The sequence below is a fragment of the Lytechinus variegatus genome, chromosome 16 (assembly GCF_018143015.1).
Source record: "Lytechinus variegatus isolate NC3 chromosome 16, Lvar_3.0, whole genome shotgun sequence".
In the NCBI taxonomy this organism is placed as follows: domain Eukaryota; kingdom Metazoa; phylum Echinodermata; class Echinoidea; order Temnopleuroida; family Toxopneustidae; genus Lytechinus; species Lytechinus variegatus.
Genome location: NC_054755.1, coordinates 15,904,720 through 15,929,584, shown reverse-complemented (window position 1 = coordinate 15,929,584; position 24,865 = coordinate 15,904,720). Strand labels below are relative to the sequence as shown.

Below are 24,865 nucleotides of genomic sequence, written 5' to 3'. Positions count from 1 at the left end.
TATACATATACAATATGGTTAAAATCTCTATTGTGAGCTGTATAATATTACAAATATTGTCGTCTGAATTCATTTATATGTTGTTTTTTTAATCAAAAGTTTGGGAAACATAGATATTCAGATTGAATTCATATTTCATTTAAATGTTTTAATCATACCAGATTGAAAACATAGAAACATATAAAATCAATGTGCCAAGTAAATTCATAGCTGTGCATACCATTCAAATCAGTAGATCTACAATATATTTCTTGATCAAAAGCATGGAGATCCCCATGATCGAAGTCAAGTAAACATTAGACCAGAACATTTCAATTCATCTGACATAGGTTTCATTCCAATCTATTTTATGATTGATCTATTTTCCTCAATTTTTTCTTCACAAAGCTTAACCTTGATGTTTAATTGTCTGTGATAAAAGAAAAAAAATTATCTTAATTTCCAAACACTAACAAATTTATCACCTGAATATAATGATGATTTGAATTGCTTGTAAAAAACTGTATAAAATATATTGGTCACAGCCAGGGCTTAATTACAGAAATATCGCTGCAGGTACCGTCCCCCCCCCCCGCCCCCTATTGTCATTACCATGGTGATGCAGTTTCCAACACATTTGGAAAGTACACCTGTATATCTTGCATGTCTTAACCACAAGATTAATATTTGTGCCAAATTTTATGAGCACTGGCCAATAACTGAGGAAGTAATGCCATGAAGGCCATGGCCAAGGGTGCCCTTTCAATGTATAACTGAGCCCGTCTTACAAAGAGTTTCGATTGACCTGATCAATCTCAACTGTATGGAAATCCATCAATGTCATAACTTTTTCTCCTGGAAATTTGTGTGCATTGTAAGCAAAGAGAAGCATAATGAGTTTTCAAGAGAATGATGAATGTACATGTATGATCACATATATACATGTAGAAAATATTTTGAACAAACATGCAATTAAGATATTGACGTTGCTGGCTTTCCATAGTTGTTGGCGATCGAGACGGGGGCCCAGGTCTTGAAACCCCTCTCCTTGGCTAACCGTGGTGACTTGTTGTGCCCATGGAAAAATTGCCTTGCCCTATAATAAAATATAGAAACTTAAGGCCTATTGTCATGAAAAAAATGTACAATAGGCTGTCTGTGATACCTCCTCAGCAGGAATTCTTGATAAATGACCGTCAGGTGGAGCGTTATCATGTTTGGCATTTTTGCCAGAGCAAATCCCCTCCCTAGTTCAGAACCTCCAACACTTCACAATCTGCATACATATTTTCTTTCGAGATTCTGCTAAAAAAGATTTAATCAGTTTATAAAACTAATATATGCATAATAAATGTTTGTGGGTGTCTAAATGCTGTATGGCAGAGGTAATATGTCCCTAGAGGGCGATATAACATATTAAACACATTGCACACAGAGCGGCATACTTCTATCCCAGAATGCATAGCGCGTCATAAGTCTGATCTGGTTGTTACAGATAAAAGGATATATGTTCTTATCATGGGATTGAAGGTATGTATGTATTGGCATTAAAAAAAAACCCACATGCCTAAAAATGTTTGGTCTTCCACAACTTGGTCTAATTGCCATTTGGTCTACACTGCACTTTGTCCAATGCCAACTTAAAATCTCATTCAGTCTAATGACTACAAGTAGATACATCATCTCTACTTTCCAATTCATCTAAATATTTTGCACTTTGGTTAATGAATGAAAATTTGGCATAATAGACGGTTCATAGCCTATTACTGGAAATTAGACCAAAATTGTAGATTGTGTAAATGCATTTAGACCAAATGGTGAACTGGTTGTAGACTATTATATGAGATCATGGGAGGTTCCCTTCAAAACTTATTTCTATGTATATTTGAAAACACTTGAATTTATGAGCTGCTCAATTTAAAAAATGTTGCTAGTTTTTGCTATCAAGAACATTTTTCAGGACAAAATGTTTTTTTCTTAGAACCATTTTTTTCCAGAACCATCAAATGAAAACAAAAAACTTTTTATTATATACCTCATGCATGTGTCGTCATAATCTAGTAGCGCCCTCCCTCAGAGGATATACATGTAGGTATATGCATAAAAGGAGTTGTCAGAGATGCGCCAGCTGCAGATGATCAAAGCAATTAGCAGGGCAATGGCACTGATCTCCAAGATGGTAGCATCTTGAAGTCAATGCACAATGTATCAAATCTACATGTACATCTGAAGCAGCTGTCACAAGTTGCAGCAAAGTTGTGACAAAGAAATATGCACAACAGTTTTGTCATCTCTAAAAAAAGACTACCTAGACTCCTGACAAAATAACTATTTCCCACATGTTTGAAGAATCAAGCCTGTGATATAAATGGTCCATATGTTGGGCATATAGTGAAATATATTGACCACTCCATCAGTGAATGGATAGATTATACCATCCTGCCTTATTCAATTAGGGAACTTTTTAAAAGTTCTACCACATTCCTATTTACCCCACCTGGGTTGAATGCAGCACAATGTGGATGGATTTCTTGCTGAGGAAAATCAAATCTTGGGGTAGCATTTGAACCAATGACCCTAAAGAGGCACAGGTCACAACCACTATAACACCATGACCTTTCCATCAACAACCCTCTAAAAAATAGAAATTCGAATGGGCCGTCGGTTACATAATTTTATTTCTAGGGTCCATTTCACTTGCCCCAATGGCAACCCAAAATCAACCACTGTACATCATTCATTACATTAATTTTCTGGAAAACATCCGAAGCGAAGATCCGGTGTCTATTCCACTTTGGTACCCTTTGCAGATGAAGATTACATCTACACAGAGGTAATATCTTGAGACATTTATGTATCCCCCTCCTTAGGTATACAAATGTATCATTACATGTGAGGCTGTGCTTTGCGTTTGTGCATGGTGGTATGCATAGTCATTGGCACATTGGTGTATTTTGACCAATAGAGGGCAGTATGTAAATCTGAAGTACAGCATCAGATGAATACCCTGTCTTTAATCAGTTAATCAAACTAATTTAGATGTGCAGTAAATAGTGAGTGGACATCGACACAGAAGGACAAAATACAAGTTACCTTTCTAACTTTCTTGATAAAAAAAAATATTGAAATAACGATGAAATAATGATGAAATAATGAAGATTTCAAGGTAATCTTCAAGATAGTCTCGCAACTCGACCACTGATAGGACCCACGCCGAATCTCACACGACTAATTTCCCTCTAAAGTTAGTCTAATATAGTCTTCTCTCACTAATCAGCTATGAAATGAAACTGAAGAACAAGTCTACAGTATAGGCAACTTTCAATAATTCCCTGAATTGTTTATATGGTTGCTACCTTGTGTGTTAATAACGTCACCTCCGATTCTCTTTCCAGCAAATAACCAACTCCCCATCTGAAAAAAATGGCCAGTCATCCTCAATCACACACTGATATAGAAATCTATAGTGTATATTGTTATATACATGGTTGTAGGCTAGCTATGTTGCTATGTTAGAGTGTCCTCATGAAACATGGCAAGATGGAGAAGTCAGGGTCATCCATCCAGCGGCTCTCCGAGATAGACCATCGTGACCTCGGTGTTGCCATAGACGGCTGAGATAGACGGATAGAGCTTCTCGTTGGGTAGACCCCTGAATGCCACGCCCAAGAACTCGTAGCCGCGTTCGAACGCGAGGTAGTTGTCCTCACAGTCCAGAATGACTCGGATTTTCTCCCCGACCTGAAGAGGGATGACATGAATAGAAAATGAAGAGAAAAATCAATGAGAATGTATTATGAAGTGAAATCAATATACATGTATGTATTGAAGAGTGAGGAAATAATTAGATTGGATTAAAGGACCCCTGTGGAGCACAAGTATGACAATGCAGGCAAATTAATGAATGTAGTTCATACAAGAGGATATCACTGAAATTAATATTTCTTTAACGCATATCTTTGCTTTTGGTAAATCTGCCAAAAAGTGTGTGTCTTTTTCATTTGATAACTACATTATATGAATGTGTGTGCCCCAAAATGGTTGTGGTGTGCAGATATAAACTAAAGATATGTTTAATTGGATAAATATACAAATTTCATTTAAGAATTTAATTGGATTTGGTGCGAGTTAAATATAGAATGACTGCATTATTTTTGTCTTGTTTTTATAAGACACCTTCTCAAGCAAGGAGTAAGCTGAATAGTTAAAAAAAATGTACTAGACACAGAGTGAATCAAGTTGCAAAAACTTGCCATTTTGTAGATTTATGGAGAAATCTAAAATGGGACAAAATTTGTCATGATTTTCTGGTACTGGTCATTTTCAAAAGGGCTACAAAACGGTTTAATAAAAAGAGAAGAAACTAAACCTGGTCATTATAAAATGACATGTTGCTTATTCTGAAATGAACATAACATGATTATGCCAAGATTATGAAAAGAATTCTATCCCAATTCCCAACGTGGATCCTGGAAAGGCTAATTGTTCCGTGAACTCTACATGAACTCTGGATCCATCCTTTTCCTCTCCCAGTTAAGGAGATGATATGAGAAATTGGGATGCCATAACGGCTTTGGAGTCGATATTAACCTCGCATGGTTTAGCGATTTTTATATTTTGCTTGCATGTATTAATCATTCACCACGGTTGCCATCTCAATTTAGAGAATCTGGAACATGAATTATGAAAATGGGCCTTCTGATTTGAGCCATGCAATCAATGTTACATGTTGTGTCAGGCTTGTTAATTCCTAAATGATAATTTGTAATACTTGGTTCACATTGCTTGCAATGGATGCTCAGAGCTCTGGCTTATTCCTTAATGAGATTTTGCAATTTCACGTGACCGATGATGGGTTTGTTTCTTGGGCTCGGAGCCTGTTAAACTACATGTTAATGTTACCTACACTTTATTGGCTTGTTTATTACTCATTGATAATTTGTAATACTTGGGTTTATGTATTGCTTGCAATGGGTTTATTTATTGCTCAATGGTAATTTGTATTATTACAGTTAGGTCCTTTAGTGGTGCAAATTTGTCTCCAAGATCTACTGTACATGGTGGGCTAAAATCTGACAACTTCACCATAGGCTGATGTACAAAACTTGGTGTGTAATACAGCACTGTATTGCATAGTCTAATAAATGATTACTCGTATACAGTGTAGATTGCGTTTCTTTGTGGGATACCAGATATATACCACATTATTAAGGCCATAATTGCACCAATCTAAATAGATTCAACAACAATACAGGGTGTCCCAGAAAACAGAATGATGGATTTCAGGTACTTTTGCCTTTAATTTTCCTTGCATCGGTTGTTTACAATCATCTTCTGATACCAAAGTCATTGATTTTGATGAAATATTCATATTCTGTGCCGATTTCTGGAAATTAAGCTGTTTGAATTGCAACCCTGTCTGCTATGTGGTGGGTTTTATATTCATGTATGTACACATATCTGTAATTTCTGTGACATCAACAAGGTGTCCATAAATGTTGATGGACATATCAATCCCTAATCCAATATCAACATGCCTGGGCTTCACCTACATGTAGCTATAGCAGGCGTATGTGATAAGATAGATGTCAGGTCATTCCTGTGACTCACAATGAGATGCTTGCCTCACAGGCAAACAAGTACCATTTACATGTTAAGCAAGGCTGAAGCAAGACAGGAGTTTCAAGAACATGATTCACTTTGATGGTGGACCCTGAGGGGCAAACAACGAAAGAAAAACAGGTATCCCAAAATCAATGTTTTGCTGACTGCTGGGACTCAGGAAGGGTAACTGGAGAAGCAGTTTGGTCTCTGGCACTTGGTTAGAACGACCACTGAGATAACTCAATGTGCGCTTTCACATTTTCATGTCAGGGAATTTCTATTTTTTTTTCCTTTATTTTCGGGGGGGGGGGGGTGCACTTCACAAACTCCTCCCTAAACAATACGATTTAAGCTGTAACACTATAGTGAATGGGATTGGAGGCACAATATCCCCTCCTGCATGTTCACCAAATATGTCAGTGAACTCTTACAGCTACCCTGGCCTTTTTTACACAAAAACTGGGAATTAATTGTAACTTTGCAATCGAATGTAACTTCCACAAAAAACCTTGATTTTGATTTGTTGTTCTGTCACTGATGGTGAAGTTGGCATGGAAGCTAAATTTTATGCAACAAACTTCAAGCTTGCTTCACTGCCACTCATTTCAAAGCCACCAGTAATGCTCAAGAAAATTCCGAGAGCTCTCTTGGTGCCTTCATCGAACATCATCTCCCGCAGCTTCAGGGCACCTGTCTCGTTTTCCTCTGCCGCCCCGTTCGGGTTAGCGCCGTGCTCCTTCAGGCACGACAAGAGGACACAAGCATCAACCTTGCTCACTCCCGTAGGTTTTTTGTATATATATATATGTATGGCACACCTCTCCGACATCCAACCTCTTCACATTTCAATTTAGTCATTCACATACCCGCAGGATTTAAGGCTGGTGACAGCATATCTTTTTCCTTCTTCTGTACATGTATGTAGGGTGTTAACTTAGCTCTATCTTGCATGATGGTTAAAAATTTTTACTAATCATAGATCATAGATATTTTGCTCTTGGTTAGATTTTAAACTAAGGAGGGGTAAGGGTATTTTTGTTCCAATTATACACTAAATGTATGTGTGCCCCTTACATTTGTATACAAACATCAATCATGCTTTCACAAATGATCAAAGGCATATTAAAGTTAACGTTATAATTTTAAAATAGCACATCAATGACGAGGAGCTCATCCGGCATCTCAAAGGAATTTAACACAATTTTTTTTATTTCAGCCCAGTTGACACTGTAGTGAATTATATTGGTGACATCAATTGAGGAAACAGAATTGAAATTGATAAAGAAATGATAAAGAACCATTTTTGTGTTTTATGAATAAGTTTTTTATATAATAAGCATAAATAATTTTCCCGTCAGCATTCCTAAATTCTGTGTAGAATCATGGTGAACTTCATGTAGCTCTACCAGATGGAAGAAAAAAATATCAAAATCGGTCAACAAATAAAGAACAGGCATTTTCTGTGATTTATGAATAAATTTCACATAAATTAGCATAAATATTAAACTTTCTTCTAATCACAATTCCTTGCAGAAGTTTGTTGAACCTCATGAAGCTCTACCAGATTGAAGAAAAAAAAAATCAAAATCGTTCAACAAATAAAAAAGAAGCATTTTATGTGAATTTTGAAAAATATGCAAAAATAAATTTTGCATAAATTAGCATAAAAAATTTTTAAGTCAAATTTTCCAAATCCTGTGTAGAAGTTTGGTGAACCTTGAATAATTGGATAATATACATGTACAGTATATGGCTCACTCACGTATATATTCACTCTCAACTACACAAACATCATTTATGCTTTCTGGTATTGAATTGACCATACAGTATTCAAGTACATGTACATACTCTAACACAGTAGTGTATAAAATGACGCTGAGCACGATGGCACAGAGTAAGTTGATAATATATGGAAGAGCTTTAATAGGATGACCGATATCATGTTCATTGGATTTATAAGGTTCACGGAGATGGGTTCATCGTATCACTCAAGTACACACCATCAAAATACACCTTGGGAGTTTTCACACGTTCTTATAAGCCAAATGGCCAGGCCATGAAACACACTGACACTGTCTTTTAAACCAAATGGAAATTGCATACCATCAAACACACCTTGGGAGTTTTCACATGGTCTTTTAAACCAATTGACCATTACACATCATTAGAAAAAAAAACACCTTGGAGCACTGACACTGTCTTTTAAACCAAATGGCTCACCACTAAACACACCTTGGGAGCTTTCACAGAATCTTTTAAAATGGCCATTACTTTTCCCGGGCCTCATACATGTACATGAAATACTGTAATAATGTAAATAATCCCTGCTACATGTAGGATGGTAAATACATGTAGTACCATGGTTTGATCATATACCTGAATATTGAAATAATGTAAATGACCCCTGCCGTGATGGCATTTAATAATAGGGAAGAGGCTTAGAAGGATGACCAATATCATATTCATTGGGAGTACATGTATGGTCCATGACCTTCCATCGCATCATACACTAAACAAATCTTGGGAGCTTTCACATGGTTGTTATTACCATGGTCACATTTGTTCTACGGCGGCCGTACGGCGAGTCAAAAACAGCCGTTTTTACATTTCTGTACCAGCTATTAAAAATATAGGTGGTTTGAATAAAAATGAATAAAACGGCTGATTTCGACTCGCCGTACGGCCGCCGTAGAGCAACTGTGACCATGGTATAAGCCTGTCCAGACGGCAGATACCCCCCCCCTCCAAAAAAAAAGTCTTTGTGGAATGACCCTGGTCATATGTTCAGACAAATTTTGAATGTTCCTTTATAAAGTTTATGATCAAAATCATTCCCAAATTCCCAAAATGGATCTCTGACAAACCAAGGATGTAGAAATTGAACACAACAGGGTCCCATCTAACAAAGAGTTACGATTGATCCAATCAATCGTATGGAAATCCATCCCTATCATAATTTTTTCTCCAGAAAACTTGCAAAATGTCCTTTGCAAACAAAAGAGAACACACCAAATTGTCAAGAAATCAATGAATATGAAAATACATTAACATCTAGAAATTTTTATGAACAATGTATGCATTTTACATGTTGACTTTGCTGGCTTTCCATAATTGCGATTGATCAGACCAATTGCAACTCTTTGTATTAAGACAGGCCCCAGATCATACAGGTACAGCCTACATGTAAATGTATAGAGTAAATGGTTTCACAAAATAAACTGTATATAAAATTTGTCAGAATGAAATTAAAAACCTGTGTGAAAAACCTCTACATTTTTAAAGCCTCAGGACTACTCTCACTGCACTTTCAAAATGCTATTAACCAAATTACCAGGCTACATGTAGAACCCTACCGTGAAATATGCATGGCTTTTATACAGGTTTTATGGATGGACAGTTTAGAGAAGAAAAAATGTAAAAACAAAACAAGAAACCTAGAAACATAATGTCTTCAGCAACCACCAAGGTAAACAAAGGAATAACAATCGCTGCTCTTCTAATAAGTTGTTCATGATTTTAAATAAATGTTTATCCATTTTTCCTTGAATTTAATTAAATACCCCAAACTACAGTTGGGGCTAAATCGTAAACATAAACATTTTAATACACTGTAAGAAATACATGAGGGCAATGGGCAATTTGGCCCTCATGACAGACTAAATCACCCTTTTATTCCCCCAAAATGCATGCTTTGGTGCAACCATTCCTTCTAGCATCACCCACGGATTTGTCATAAACAATTTTCAAGATTAAATATTTAGAAATCTAAACTGAGGCAGAATAATGTAATTGCTTTTTTTACTACCATTGCTGTTAACCCACAAACAAGGTTATCTTTAAATTCAAAATGAAAGAAATAGCACCCAAAATTCCACAATCACCAATACTCCTATGATAAAAAGAGGAGAGCCCCTAAAAACTAAACAAATAATTTTAAACCCTGGTGTATGTAAAGTCATCTCAAGTCTTTGCTGTGATCTACTTTATCACTACATTTATTCTAGCATGACAAATGTGGCATAATGTAATCAACACACATTTTGATAATTTGGGATACCCGAGGGTATCGTTATTTCTAATTCCCAGAATTCGCAATCAATTTGTGATGTTGGCTGGCAGGCATTGATTGATAAGCGAATTTAAAGGTCTGCATGCATCGGTTAGTAGCCAATGGATACTGCTTTCAAATAATTTTCTAAAGCTATAATGATACATATAGAATCACACTTTTGTGGACTATTTCTGAATCCATACACTACACAACTTCCTTGCATTCATTGCAGAACTTCATTGTTTTGAGGTGCACCCATCTGGACTATTTGAGGGTGAATTCAAGAAAGGGATGTAATAAAATAAACATCTGAAAGGAAAACAATTCAAAATGGATGCTTGAACACATCGGCCTTGCATTCACCAGATAGCCACTGACTCATGGAATACAATTAAAGGTAAGAATAAGACCTTGCTTTCTCATCTTCATCATTACTCATAGGCCTTCAATCAAGCAGAAGATGGAGTGGGTCAATAGTTATTCTATCGAATGGCTCAGGATCAGGAATGGGATATGAGAAATATCAACCCTGAAGACTGGAATATTTCTGGTACTGGTATCCCATGAAGAAAAGCCTTTCAATACAATTAACATCTTTAAGTAAAAAAATGTGTGATTTTACTATAAACTACATGTACATGTATAGTTTTAAGGTGCCATATCAAAAGTCTCTGTCGTCTATCTTTTAATAGCAGGAATTAGACTATGACGGCACTACATAAACAAGTACGTGTGTCTTTTCATAGTGGCTTTCGGGACCGCATTCCCTATATGTACATATGAAGAAAGGTTTCAACTGGAATTAGAAGGCAGCTTTACAAGATTCCTCTGGAAAGACATATCTTTGACTTTTGACAAGATAAAACATGAAATGCTGATACCACAATGTTGTTCATGTATATGAGGATTTCTATCCTTTTTGGCTGCTACATTGAATCAAAATTCAATTCAAAACTAGTACATCGATTTGTAATACATTTATTTTTAATAACTTTGTATCATATTTGTTTTTATGTAAGGTTTTACTGAAAGAATAAAACAATTTGAATTTGAATGAATGAATGAATCTAGTTTTATGATTTTCTCCACAACCGTTTCCATTATTCACTTTTAAATGTATTCATATGGCTGAGTCAGACTGACCATCAGTTGATGTGTATGGAGGTAGGTGTAGAAGCACACCTTATGTTTGCCTGACTGCCCCCATTAGAAGCACACACTACCATAGGGATGGTAAGAACAGTAAACAACTATCCATCTCCTGAGAAGGAGGCCATATGAGGCATTTCCTCATCAGCCTCAGTTTGCTCAATCTCTAGATTCTAGCCTGACCACAGCTCCTTGATAATATTGTAATATCTGATCAGGATGCTGTATTAAATATTTCTTCTAAAAATTGTTTCATAATTTTGCTAGAGGATTGCAATTATTGAAATAATTTTTCACAATTTATCACTCTTTCATTTTTTTTTACAAACATGTCAAGAAGGGAATATTTTATGGTTGTGTTGCAAATTCATGAAAATGGAACATAAGTTTGGGTCCTGTCTTTAAAAGAGTTGTGATTGATCCAAAAAATATTCAAAAATATCTGAATTTTTTAATGTATGAAATTTGCACAATGTCTCTTTCGACCACATCAAATCCAATAAAGAAAATGATGCATGTATGGACAACATTTTGAACAGACAGGTTTGCTGGCTTTCTGTGACTGATAGGATCAATCGCAATACTACGTGAGACAGGGCCATGATCAGGAATAGCTGGACAATTTGGGCTAGTGAGAACAGGGCGTTAACCAGGCTGGGTGGAAAACTCACATGCTGTGCAAGAGGGATTGTATATGGTTGACCGCCTCAAGGAATGGTCATCTAACGAAGATGTGAATGCATAATTCAATCCCATAGAGAATTACACAAGCGCTTGTAAATTTAAAGGTATCTACAACATGGATTGATTTCTTTTCTTCTGAATTTAGATTTTTTGACACATGTATATCTTAGGAGATTGCATCAATGCAATCTAAATATTATTCATAGAGAAAATTTATACAACTGATTGAATACAAAAAGATGTGTTGCTGAATTTTGTTTTTCTAAATACAGACAGGGATGAGGAGGGGAGGAAGGGATGGGGTGGGAAAGAGGGGTGGGGTGGGAAAGAGGGGAGGGGAGGGAAGAGGGGAGGGTAAGAAAAAGAGGGGATGGGAGTGGGAGGGGAGGGGAAGGAAAGAGGGGTGGGGTGGGAAAGAGGGGAGGGGAGGGAAAGAGGGGAGGGTAAGAAAAAGAGGGGATGGGAGTGGGAGGGGTAAGAAAGAGGGTTGGGGTGGGAAAGAGGGGAGGGTAAGAAAAAGAGGGGATGGGAGTGGGAGGGGAGGGGTAGGAAAGAGGGGTGGGGTGGGAAAGAGTGGAGGGGAGGGAAAGAGGGGAGGGTAAGAAAAAGAGGGGATGGGAGTGGGAGGGGTAGGAAAGAGGGGTGGGGTGGGAAAGAGGGGAGGGTAAGAAAAAGAGGGGATGGGAGTGGGAGGGGTAGGAAAGAGGGGTGGGTGGGAAAGAGTGGAGGGGAGGGAAAGAGGGGAGGGTAAGAAAAAGAGGGGATGGGAGTGGGAGGGGAGGGGTAGGAAAGAGGGGTGGGGTGGGAAAGAGGGGAGGGTAAGAAAAAGAGAGGATGGGAGTGGGAGGGGAAGGGTAGGAAAGAGGGGTGGGTGGGAAAGAGGGGAGGGTAAGAAAAATAGAGGATGGGAGTGGGAGGGGAAGGGTGGGAAAGAGGGGAGGGGAGGGAAGAGGGGAGGGTAAGAAAAAGAGAGGATGGGAGTGGGAGGGGAAGGGTAGGAAAGAGGGGAGGGGAGGGAAACAGGGGAGGGTAAGAAAAAGAGGGGATCTGGGAGTGGGAGGAAGGGGAGGGGTAGGAAAGAGCTGAAGAAAGAAAAGTCAGAGAGGTAGAATGGGAAAGGAGGAATGGAAAGAGAAAGTAAATTAGAAAGAGACTGTTATAGATTCAATTCAATTCAATTCAATTTAATTCAAAAGTTTATTGATATAAAATCCTGACATTTAAGGATCATCATCAAAAACACTACATAAGAAAGGAATGCACGGGGGGGGGGGGGTAGGAAGAGAAAAGTAATTTATCAAAAATTAAAATTGTAAACAATTTGTGGAGGATTTTATCATAAGTTTTCATTAAATTTTTAATGTTTGAATTGATTAGGAAATAAATACTTATTCACACACAATGTATCTACTTTACATACATGTACATGTAGATCAGGGAAAGACAGAAGGAACAAAAAAAAATGTCAAGTGAGATCAAGACAGACAAATTGACAAAAACACATAAGATATTGAGGGAATGACAAAATAACTGCATAGTCAGTATGAGACCGTTCGAGAGAAAAAGGACAGTAAAATGGAGGAAGAAACAGAAAAAGCATGGAAATACAACCAAACCAAAAAGAGACCCATTACTGAAACTGAAATGACAGAAAGATAAATGAAAGATGAGGGATGAGAGAAACGGAGAAAAACATCTCATTAATCCATGATTACCACTGCTCGTTATATCCAAATTGCTTCGTTGGACGAGGTCGATTTATTAGAGGGCCACAAGGTATACCAGAATAAACTGACATACACATAGATGTGGGTAACCCCAATGCACCTGCTTTTCTCACACATCATGCATTATGGTGTGCTCATATTGCAAAAGATGGTGATTGCAAAATATGGCAAGCTGGCCTACTTTGTACAGGTATAGATATGAAGTAAACACAAAAAGCATCTACATGTACAATGTACGTGTAGAGGTATGTTCCTCTGTTTCAAGGAATCATCAATTTCATAATCCTCTTTTTGACTAGTTTTTTATTTGATGATCAGGAGGTGGTTGTTAATAAAATGTTAATAAAATGATGTGGAGCTTTGTGGCCCAGTGGATTAGTCTTCTAACTTTGAAACAGAGGGTTGTGGGTTACACCAGCCATGGCGTAATTTCCTTCAGCAAGAAATTTATCCACGTTGTGCTACAGGATGAATGGGTACCTGGCAGGAATTTATTCCTTAAAATGCCACCGCGCTGTAAAAGGCTGCGGGGCTAAAGCCAGAGTAATAATATCCGAGTCCTTTGGAAGCGCAAAGGGGTGCTATGACATACAGTAATGTGATATATGCGCTATACAAGAACTGCGTTATTATTATTAAAATATTTTACCCAGGGAGACACTTCATTTTCACTAACTGTTCTGAACAAGTTAACATGATAATACTATTGCCATGGCTTTAAAAATGTTACTGTGTACATTGGGTAACTTCAAGTTTGGTGTTGGTGTTGAGAGGGTTCAGAGGAACGATACCGATTGCGTTACTCATATTACATGACGTCACGCCTAGTACATGTACATGTACACGCTGCGCTGCGAAATAATCTTAAGTCTTATAAACTTCACGCGAGAAGTCTTGACAAAGAAAATGAAATCAGAGAAAAATGCATTAAATTCTCCTTGTACATAGAATACCAATGTAATTTAATTAATTCAAGAATTTGAAAGAATTTAAAAACATTATTCTTTATCAAAATATATTTATAAAGCTTAAATGATTTGTACTCATTTTAACTGTAAAAGCTAATTTCACGAGGATATGTTTCGTGTTCACGAGCTTGAGATTGCCAAGTGCCAACACCAACACCGAACTAGAAATCACGATTTTTCCTTATCTCTGGTGTTTGGTGTTGGTGAATGCGGAAATTACACATAGATCGTCAACACCAGCTACATATGTATGATGCTCGGTTCATCAGACAAAATTCAACAACAGCCTTCAACAAGAACTGCCGGAATATACGTCATATTTTCCAAGGTCAATCTCAACACCAGCCTGACTTCAAGTACGGTGTTGTAGCTGGTGTTGGTATTGTCACAACACCAACACTAGATTTCAACACTGTACTTGAAATCACCCAATGTATATTGCACATCTGTTCTCCAATTTCAAACATCCTCCCATTGTTCAATAAACAAAGATTAAAATCCTGAGCAGTGAACATTTCATGTTAATGCTGGCTGCTATTTAAAAAAAGATGGAAAGAAGAACACAACACAAAAATAGGAGGAAGATGAAGAAAGAGGGGCGATATGGATGGATTAGAAGATATTGGAGGGGGAATAAGAAAAAGAAATCTGGGGCGATTTCCATTTTCCAATTAGCTACATTGTAGTACAGAGCCTGCCAAACTGCCAGCTTTTGCTTGTCCACATTGCACCAGACTTTTGAAGATTGCTCTGTTCAACCATTTTTGAACCCACAAGAATTTGTGAAGTTTATGATCGTGTTCGCAAGCAAAGGATGAACATCATCACATCATCATCATATTGGACTGTGTATCAGGGGTGTGAGTGGTCACAAATAAAAAGATCTGAAAAAAGCTGAAGAGTATTGAAAAAGTCTGAAATAGAAAGAGCTCCCATACTTTTTTTTACAGAGGAAAGCCAAATATAAGCTGAAATTCAAAACAAAAAAATCTGAAATCAGATGAAAATCTGAAGTACTCTCACACCCCTGGTGTATGGGAAATTTCAATGACCAGCTTTTACATGCAGCTTTCTAGGGTTTTTGTGAGAATTTTGCCAAGAGGCCCCTGCATATTTTTTTTACACAAAAAAAAGGGCAGAAAGGGGGGAGACGAAAAGGGAGGTGGGAGAGGAATAAGTGACAGGATTATTTCAAGAAAAAAAGAGAACATTACTTACAGATGGGTATCATAAAGAAGATGAGGAAGGAGATGGGAAAAGAGATGCAAAATAAGACAGATAATTTTTTTAAAAATAGGTATCAGTGGGTCAGAAACAGTCTTGTTTAAACTAGAAATATCACTGTAGGTGATTAATACCCCCATCCATGCCATTGAAAATCTCTTGCATGTCTTTACCCCTAGATGAAAGTTTATGCTGAGTTCACGAGCAATGGAAAAACCTGAGGAAGGGGTTTGATCAGCAATGAGCGTATTACAAGTCAACTCTATCGAACAGGGGAGTGACACTTTTCCACAAAAATGCAGGCTTCAGTCATCCGCCTGGTGTGGACTAGAGTCACTAGAACCCACATTCTTTGGTTCGACAGGCAAATGATAGACTAAGCTAATAAACTACATGTACATGTAGCTCCCAACAGTTCTTTTTTTCATAAAATTTTCAGGGACTGTCAGTTGTGGACATTTTGGGCTATGTAGGCTACATGTAATGTATATTATTACCTCAATTTCAGTGATTCATGAACAGAATTATTAAAAATCATGAATTTCTTTGAATGTAAATATTATGATATGAACTGCATGCACATAGAACCACATGTTTTAATGAAAAAGGGCAAAAGACATCACCTATTTAAGGGCAGGTCCAAGCTATTGTCCCCTCTGAAGCCAAAATTAAATCTTTGCCTAAATCTAGCATATTGTATGTCATTTTAAAGCTTATACTCTGAAGTTTTTTGCCCTATACTTTTTTTCTTTTGAAAACGTAAATTTAATGAATGCCAAGGTCACGATTCCAAGAAATCATTAATTAGCGTGACGTACGGGACATCACATTTTTTTTATCTGCAGATAATGCAAACTATATATTTGAAAATATTTCTGTGGGGACATGTTGTGCTAAGTTCATGCAAACATTTGAAAAAAAAAATGATTTTGAAAACTAATTAATTAAGTTAATTATCTGGTGTCCAACAGGCAGTGTCCCGTACGTCACGATTTAGCATATGTTTTTTTAGAATCTAATTAAGAAAAAGTTGAACAGTTTTCTTCAAACTTTGGAGAGTTCTAATTTATATTACTATACATCCAAAAATTAAAGTGAATTTACTGAATTAATTTCATGTTTAATTATATCAGCTAATTAAGTTTTTTACGATTAAACAGGACAAATGTGTGACGTACGGGACACACCACAGGATTTCTATGTAATTTTAATTAGGGTTATTTTTCAATAAGGAGCAAAGATAATGTAAATTGAGATAAATAATATTATATCAGTGATTAAATATTGGTAAAAGGCTGATAATAAAGTTACAATTTGTAATAAATAACATTAATTAGTATTAATTAGTTATGTTATTAATTAAATCTTTCATAATTATAAGGTAATAAAAGTTTTTTATGTTTTGTTTAATCGTATACTATAATAGAAATATATATAAATCATACTAATCCATGTAAAACTTACTTACTTTGGTTTACATCCAGTTAATTATAAATTTTTATGAAATTTCAATTTCCCCATTCGTTTAACACATGGAATTATTTGCAAGACATCTTTCATAATATTTATAAGGTCGTAAAGTGTTTGCTATGTTTTGTTTCAGTGTGTGCTATTAAAGAAATGTATATCAATCATGATAATCCATGTAAAAATTAACTTACTTTGGTTTGCATCAAGTTAATTATAAATTTTGATGAAATTTCACTTTCCCCATTCGTTTTACACATGGACAAATGTCCCATACGTCACATGTCCCGTACGTCACAGCGCGGTTGTTTATATTTTGAGCTATTACATAATAACACCAATGAGTTCTATCATTTCTTTCATGGCTAATGAAACTTGATTAGATAAAAGATGAAAACATGATAATGAGAGATTTCCAGCTTATTCCAATTCACAGAGTTTTAATGACAAACTTTTTTTCAAAAAAATCAACTTTCGTCTGGTCCCGTACGTCACAGTGCATATTAATCAAAATATTACATCGTTATTGTAGATCACTAATTTTTTTCTTGAATAAAGAGGGCATGACTGGTCTTCCAAAATCCATAAAAGATTCTCTGTTGTGCATTTATTTCTTATGTTACACAACCTTAAAGTCTCTAAATGTCCTGTACGTCACAAGTCAAATAGCTTGGAACCTGCCCTCAAAGGATAAGTCCACCCCAACAAAAACTTGATTTGAATAAAAAGAGAAAAATTCAACAAGCATAACACTGAAAATTTCATCAAAATCGGATGTAAAATAAGAAAGTTATAGCATTTTAAAGTTTCGCTTATTTTCAACAAAATGGTTATATGAACGAGCCAGTTACATCCAAATGAGAGAGTTGATGACATTCACTCACTCACTACTTCTTTTGTATTTATATGAAATATGAAATATTTTTATTTTCTCGTCATTGTCATGTGAAATGAAGTTTCATTCCTCCCTGAACAGGTGGAATTCCATTATTTTAACATTTTGTGCTTCAGGCAAGGAGGTCCTAATCGTCAAATTCGTAAAAATTGAAATATTGTATAATTCAAACAATAAAAAACAAAAGAAATAGTGAGTGACATCATCGACTCTCTCATTTGGATGTAACTGGCTCGTTCGTATAACTATTTTGTTGAAAATAAGCGAAACTTTGAAATGTCATAAATTTCTTATTTTACATCCAATTTTGATGAAGTTTTCAGCATTGTGATTGCCTGATTTTTTTCTATTGATTCAAATCAAAATTTTTCTGAGGTGGACTTGACCTTTAATAAGTACAGTCATCTAAACTGTCTTTTCTGCAACCTGTCTATAGTGATAACGTGTCTTCAGAAGCCAGGAAAATTGTCTCCATAGAGCCTGTCTATACAAGCCTTTTCCCTGTTTTCTCTTTGATGTCCTTTACCAACAAAGTCATGAAATGAGTGAAATACGAGTCCATTCTACATGTAGGACATGTGTAAAAGGGCTGAAAATAATACATTTTTACGGGCAAGTCCACCCCAACGAAAAGTTGATTTGAATAAAAAGAGAAAAATCCAACAAGCATAACACTGACAATTCCATCAAAAGAGGATAAAATAAGAAAGTTATAACATTTCAAAGTTTTGCTTTATTTCAAAAAACACTTAATGCACATCCTGGTCAATATGCAAATGAGGACAACTTGAATGAGGAGACACTATTTCTTTTGGTACAACATGAATATTCTAATTTTTTCCTCATTGCCAAGTAAATTAACAATTAATCCCTCCCTGAACATGTGGAATTACTTAGCATTATTTACAAGTACATGTATGTACATGGTTCCCTCAAGTTGGTCCTTATTGCCAAATCTGTAAAAAATGAAATTGTATACATGTAATTTGCACATACATGTAACTGAGCCTGGTATATCACACTGTTTTCTGAAAATAAGCAAAACTTTCAAATGTCATATATGTACATGTAACTTTCTTTTTTTACATCCAATTTTAATGAAATTTTCAGTGTTCTGCTAGTTTGATATATTTCAATTATTCAAATCAGCATTATTCTGGGGTGGACTTGACCTTTAAATATACAGTACGCTAAAGAATCCAGGCACTTGTAAATGAACTAAATCTAAATCACATTATTACGAAAATGGTTGTTTGGTTCATTATTACTCTGTAAACTCTGTATTTGATCTATTACAAAGCTATGTACACTTCCATCAACATGCAGAATAGGAAAATTGGTTCTTTCCTGTCTCATTCACCACGAACAGTCGAGGGAACTCTAACATGTAGCCTTCTTTCAGGCTGCCTCCAGATCATGTGATCATTACAACTTCCTTTTCCTTCCCATTTTTCAGAACATTAGAATGCCCAAGTTCTTTACAAATTGGAAGACATATTGATGTACAATACATGTACATGTATGTACTGTTTCCAAACTTGTTCTGGCTGTGCAATGTACAGCAGGTTGCCTTTTAAAATACTCATATAGTGTGCAATGTACAATACATGTATGTATCATACATGTACCGGTACATGTAAACTGGAATTTCATTCCGAGCATGAAATGTACATGCACACCCCATGGGGAAAGTTGTTGTCCCGAAATAATTGGAATTGCATTTAATACTTTAAATTATGAAATACATTAAAATTTGTTAAATTGTTAGAAATTTTCAATTCAATTTCAAGAATATTCCTTATATCAAAATCGTGAAGACTATTGTTGTACATGTAGTTCCTTTCTTATTGTCCTGAATTTTTCACCTTTTGACGAAGATATTAAAGAAAATGGTGATCACTTGCAGGTTTGGCTTGTTTCTGAACAAAGACATCAGCCATTCCTGCCCACATTTCCTTTCATGAGGAAGTGGGTCAAAGTGCAGCGGGGCAAAGTTCACACACATCCATTAATATAGGTTTGAAAATAACCTTTGTACACCGTAATATAGACAGGATGCCACATTGTACATGAAGGTAGCTATTTACAAGAAAAACAAAACAAGTGAAAGTTGTGGAACGCTTCTGGCAGTCTTTTTTTTTTTTTAATAATTAACAAAAAAAAAACAAGTGCACACCTACAGCACACCTACTGTACAATATATAGCATTTCCATTTTTTTAAAGCAGGATAAAAGAGCAATTGTCTAAATGCCGTGCTCACGGGCATGGGTGCCGCAGCTGGGATTGAACCCCGGACTATCCATGTACTGTATAGCCAGGTGCCTTACATGTAGACTACTCGGCCACGGCACCAGTCTTGCCTGCGTTACGCAATTCCTAATAGCAGCAGTGCTGACTTTGAAAACAAAATGAGTAAAATCTTCTTATGCACAAAAAACACTATTTAAATATTACCAAGTACATTGACTCTAAATGACCATTGACCTTGACCTTAATCATGCCACAAAATGGTCATGGTGTGATGCATAAACTAAAAATATGTTTTATTGGATAAATTTTAATACAAATTTCATATCAAAATTTTATAATTTGATTGGGTGCCCAATAAAAATAGAATAACTGCATACTTGTTGATTTCTCAAGCATGGAAAATATTTCAGGATTTAATCTGTCAAGATTTCTAATATCCCAATAAATCTGTATGTACAGTGAGTGGTCAAAGCTATTTGAATACAAACATTATCGAGAGGCACTATTGTACAGGTACATATATACATGTATTCAAACTGCAACAGATGAAAAAATGCCAAATTTAAATCCCAATGGTTTGGTCAATTATGTTATTAAACTTTTGTAATATTTGAATTTTTTTAAATATTAGATGATTAGTGACCCTTTCACCGTTTTATGAAAGTTGTCTTTCTCCGACAGTTACCATAGTAACAGAGGCCAGAGCTTCACAGCCAATCAAAACCAAGGATTTAACTGAAATAGTCAGCACTGACAATTAAGTCAGTGCTGACAACTTTCATGAAACACCCCTGACAGTCTTTAAATACAGTGCACTGTTATTCTTGTCAGATGAATGGGGTTTTCTAAGGTTCCTTCTGAGTTTTCCAGGGCTCTTTTGAGCAATTTTGGGCTAAAATCTTCAAGTGCCCCTGAATATTTTTCCCCTGAATTTTACACGGTACATGATAACTCCCCTTTAAGGAATTGGAAGAGATACTGGCTGCCTACAAAATACAGAATTTCCTGCCTAAATGTACGTTCTCTCTTTGTGAGGAAGTGGGTGATGTACATGTACATCGACTTGTACAAAGTAGTAACAGAAAGAGTTAAAATGACTTCCCCGTATACATTAATCTTTGAATGCACAGCTGCTAACCTGAAGAAGAACATTTCAGTAAAAGCGGAAAATCAGTATTTCAAAAATACAGTAGGCCAACACACAATACTGAAGCTTTAGAAATCAATATTTTGCATGAAACCATCAGTATTCTTCTCATTTTCCAGTACTAAATATGGAATATCCTATCCATACTACTTGGCAGCTCTGTGAATGGCAGCTACAAAACTTGGGAAGTTGGCATTCAGAATTCAATTTTCATTATTGCTGTTGCTATGTTACAGAATCACTGCCTCACTAGAATATGCAGATTGAAGACAGCATAGTTTAAACATTTAAAGTCATACTGTACTAAACTTAAAGTCACCTATTTTCTTATAGCCAGGATAGTCCTAGATTGTAAACTTTAATCTTCATAAAAAACGAAAAAATAAATCAATCAATTTAGACTATCCTCAATGCAAAATGATATTGAATATCAACTGTACAATGATGAAAAAAGATGGAAAGATGAAAATGAATATCATTCGAAACAGTTCAAATAGACATGAAAATGAAATACTCCAAAAATAATTTACTCTGCCCAAAATGATGGTGAGCCCAGCAGCCACTGTCCAGCGCCAGATCAACGAGGCTCTTCATTTTCGTTGCACGCCAAACAGGGTAGAAGCAACTCCCATCTTTTGGTCTGACGCGGCTGGGGTTTCAACTCCCAACCTCCAGGTTGTAAAACGGACGCTCTACCAACTGAGCAAACACACCACATGCCACAATGGGCAAATCTAAATGCTTTTTTGCTCTGGAATTTGGAAAATTTCAAAATAACTTTCTGCTTGTCACAAATGAATCATTCTTGCAAAGAATGGTATTAGTATCTTGAATGAGCTAAAGACTTGACTCTTGGAGGCGAGAAGCGAGGCAAGATCAAGATTGTCAAGAATACATTTAATTTGATGACCACGCCCACCCGTACCCCCAACACCAGACTTGCAATGCTGCTTCATAAAGGGGAAAGGAATGTTACCGAACCTACATACATTGTAGGCCACAGACATTACACTAACCTCATATTTGGGTGCATTATTGCAATTCGGGAAGTTGCCTTGGTGATCCCCGTTGTGAATAAGAAGATTATCGACCAAATTCCAGCCCCAGCTCTGGTCGTTATTCCCGAGAAGTGCTACATATCCTTGACACTGCATTGCCGCATGTTTCGTGGCTATACCCACAACGGCTACAGTTCCTAGGGGTCCTTCCCACCAAACTTCCCAAGCATGTCTCCCCTCATTGAAGCCCTTCTTACCCCGAGCACCATCTGTGCTCTGTGCCACCGGGTTCCTGTGCAGTGTAAACCCGTTTGGTCGGATGTAAATGTTTCGGGAGCAGTCATTGGGATTGAATGCATGGTGGAAGGCCCGCAGCCTCGCCTTGTACGAGGGGAGATGCTGCAGCAGTTTGCCGTTGGCAGCGTCCTTAGCGAGTTTCCGCAGGCATTGCACTTTCCACACAGGGCTGTTTTCATCATAAAGGCAATCGTACCAAGCCTTGCAAACAAGTGAACAACAGAGTAATTCCGCTAAATCCAGGTAGGAAAATATTCGCTCCAACACAGGCACCGGTATGTTCGCCGCTGTCATCTTGCTGTTGAAGAGCCAAAGACCGGTATCATATGCATACGGCAATGAACGTGTTGGTTCGCGGTGTTTTCCGTTCTCAGCTGTTCAGGCGTTGACTCAAACAAGAGACTCGATCGGCGGCTCTGTCTGGAGAATTTTACCCGTAATTTCACAGAAACACGATATGGAAAATAGTCAAAGATCCCGTCAGGAAATGCAGCTTTAGTACAGACATGCAGCCCATTGTTGAATCCACAGATACAGGGAGGATAGTCATCCCGAGCCGTGAGAATTCCTCTTCAGCGCTGCATCAGTGCATGTTGCGCGTTACATGCAGCTGCGCTGGGCGATTAGCTAGAGCAAGCTCCAGCAACGTGAACTGTGCATGTGCGAGATCTTTACCGTAAGTGCGCGCGGAGCAGTGAAAAGTTATCTATGATGATGATGATGATAATAATGGTGATGAAGGTTAAGATGATGATGATAAATTGATAATGATGATAATTATAATAATGATGAATTAATGATGATTATGATGGTGTAGGCCTTATGCCTGGCCCAATGATGGTGCTGCTGATGGTGATGATAAGGATGATGATGATGATCGATGATGATGAGGAGGAGGATGATGATGATGATGATGAGGAGGAGGAGGATGATGATTGCGCGCGGATCAGTGAAAAGTGATCTATGGTGATGATAATGATGATGATGCTGATGAGGATGATGATGACGATGATAATGATGATGAGGAGGAGGATGAGGATGATGATGATGACGACAATGATAATGATGATGATGAGGAGGATATAGGTAGATGAGGAGGAGGAGGAGGAGGAGGATGATGATGATGTTGAGGAGGATGATGATGATGATGATTGCGCGCGTATCAGTGAAAAGTGATCTATGGTGATGATAATGATGGTGATGATGATGATCGATGATGATGAGGAGGATGAGGATGATGATGAGGATGACAATGATGATGAGGATGATGATGATGATGACAATGATGATGAGGAGGATGAGGAGGATGATGATGATGATGATGATAAGGATGATGATCGAAGATGATGATGAGGATGATGATGAGGATGATGATGATGATGATGATTGCGCGCGGATCAGTGAAAAGTGATCTATGGTGATGATAATGATGATGATCGATGATGATAAGGAGGAGAAGGATGATGAGGATGAGGAGGAGGATGATGATGATGACGATGATAATGATGATGAGGAGGACAGTGGTGTAGCTAGGATTTTTTTCCCGGGGGGCACTGGGGGGTCCTTTCTTTTTCAGGGAGGGGGGGGGGCACCGGCCATTTTCCGGTGTGTGTCTATGATGATGATGATTGCGCGCGTATCAGTGAAAAGTGATCTATGGTGATGATAATGATGGTGATGATGATGATCGATGATGATGAGGAGGATGAGGATGATGATGAGGATGACAATGATGATGAGGATGATGATGATGATGACACTGATGATGAGGAGGATGAGGAGGATGATGATGATGATGATGATAAGGATGATGATCGAAGATGATGATGAGGATGATGATGAGGATGACATTGAGGATGATGATGATGATGATTGCGCGCGGATCAGTGAAAAGTGATCTATGGTGATGATAATGATGATGATCGATGATGATAAGGAGGAGAATGATGACGAGGATGAGGAGGAGGATGATGATGATGACGATGATAATGATGATGAGGAGGACAGTGGTGTAGCTAGGATTTTTTTCCCGGGGGGCACTGGGGGGTCCTTTCTTTTTCAGGGAGGGGGGGGGGGGCACCGGCCATTTTCCGGTGTGTGTCTATGTGTCCACAAGGGCGGATCCGACTTTCGCCAACAGGGGACCGGGCCAGAAATTATCTTCACCTATATCAGTCACTTCTTAGTTTTATTCTTATAAAACAACATAACATAAAATAATCTCATAAGCCTTATAAAAAGTGCGAGCGCGAAGCGCGAGCGATTTTTTTTTACTTTAATGTATTTTTTCCTGAAAATTTAATTTTCTGGGCAATGTTATGTGTGATCCTGAACAAGATTCGTTTGTACCCCCAAGCGCGAAAAGAAATCAACTGTTTTATCAACTGTTCTAGCATTATCGAAAAGGGACCTGTTAAGGACTGC

The 24,865-nt window shown here is 37.2% G+C and overlaps 1 protein-coding gene across 1 annotated transcript; it reads right to left on the bottom strand.

The window, feature by feature from the left end:
• Positions 1-1,536: 1,536 nt before the first annotated feature.
• On the bottom strand, positions 1,537-23,059 carry LOC121429547 (F-box/SPRY domain-containing protein 1-like). Its single transcript, XM_041626619.1, has 2 exons — positions 22,163-23,059; positions 1,537-3,720 (listed from the first exon to the last, which is right to left on the bottom strand). Exons 1-2 carry the CDS (start codon positions 22,733-22,735, stop codon positions 3,535-3,537), a joined length of 759 nt encoding a protein of 252 aa, XP_041482553.1. The 5' UTR covers positions 22,736-23,059; the 3' UTR covers positions 1,537-3,534.
• Between the last annotated feature and the right edge of the window lie 1,806 nt (positions 23,060-24,865).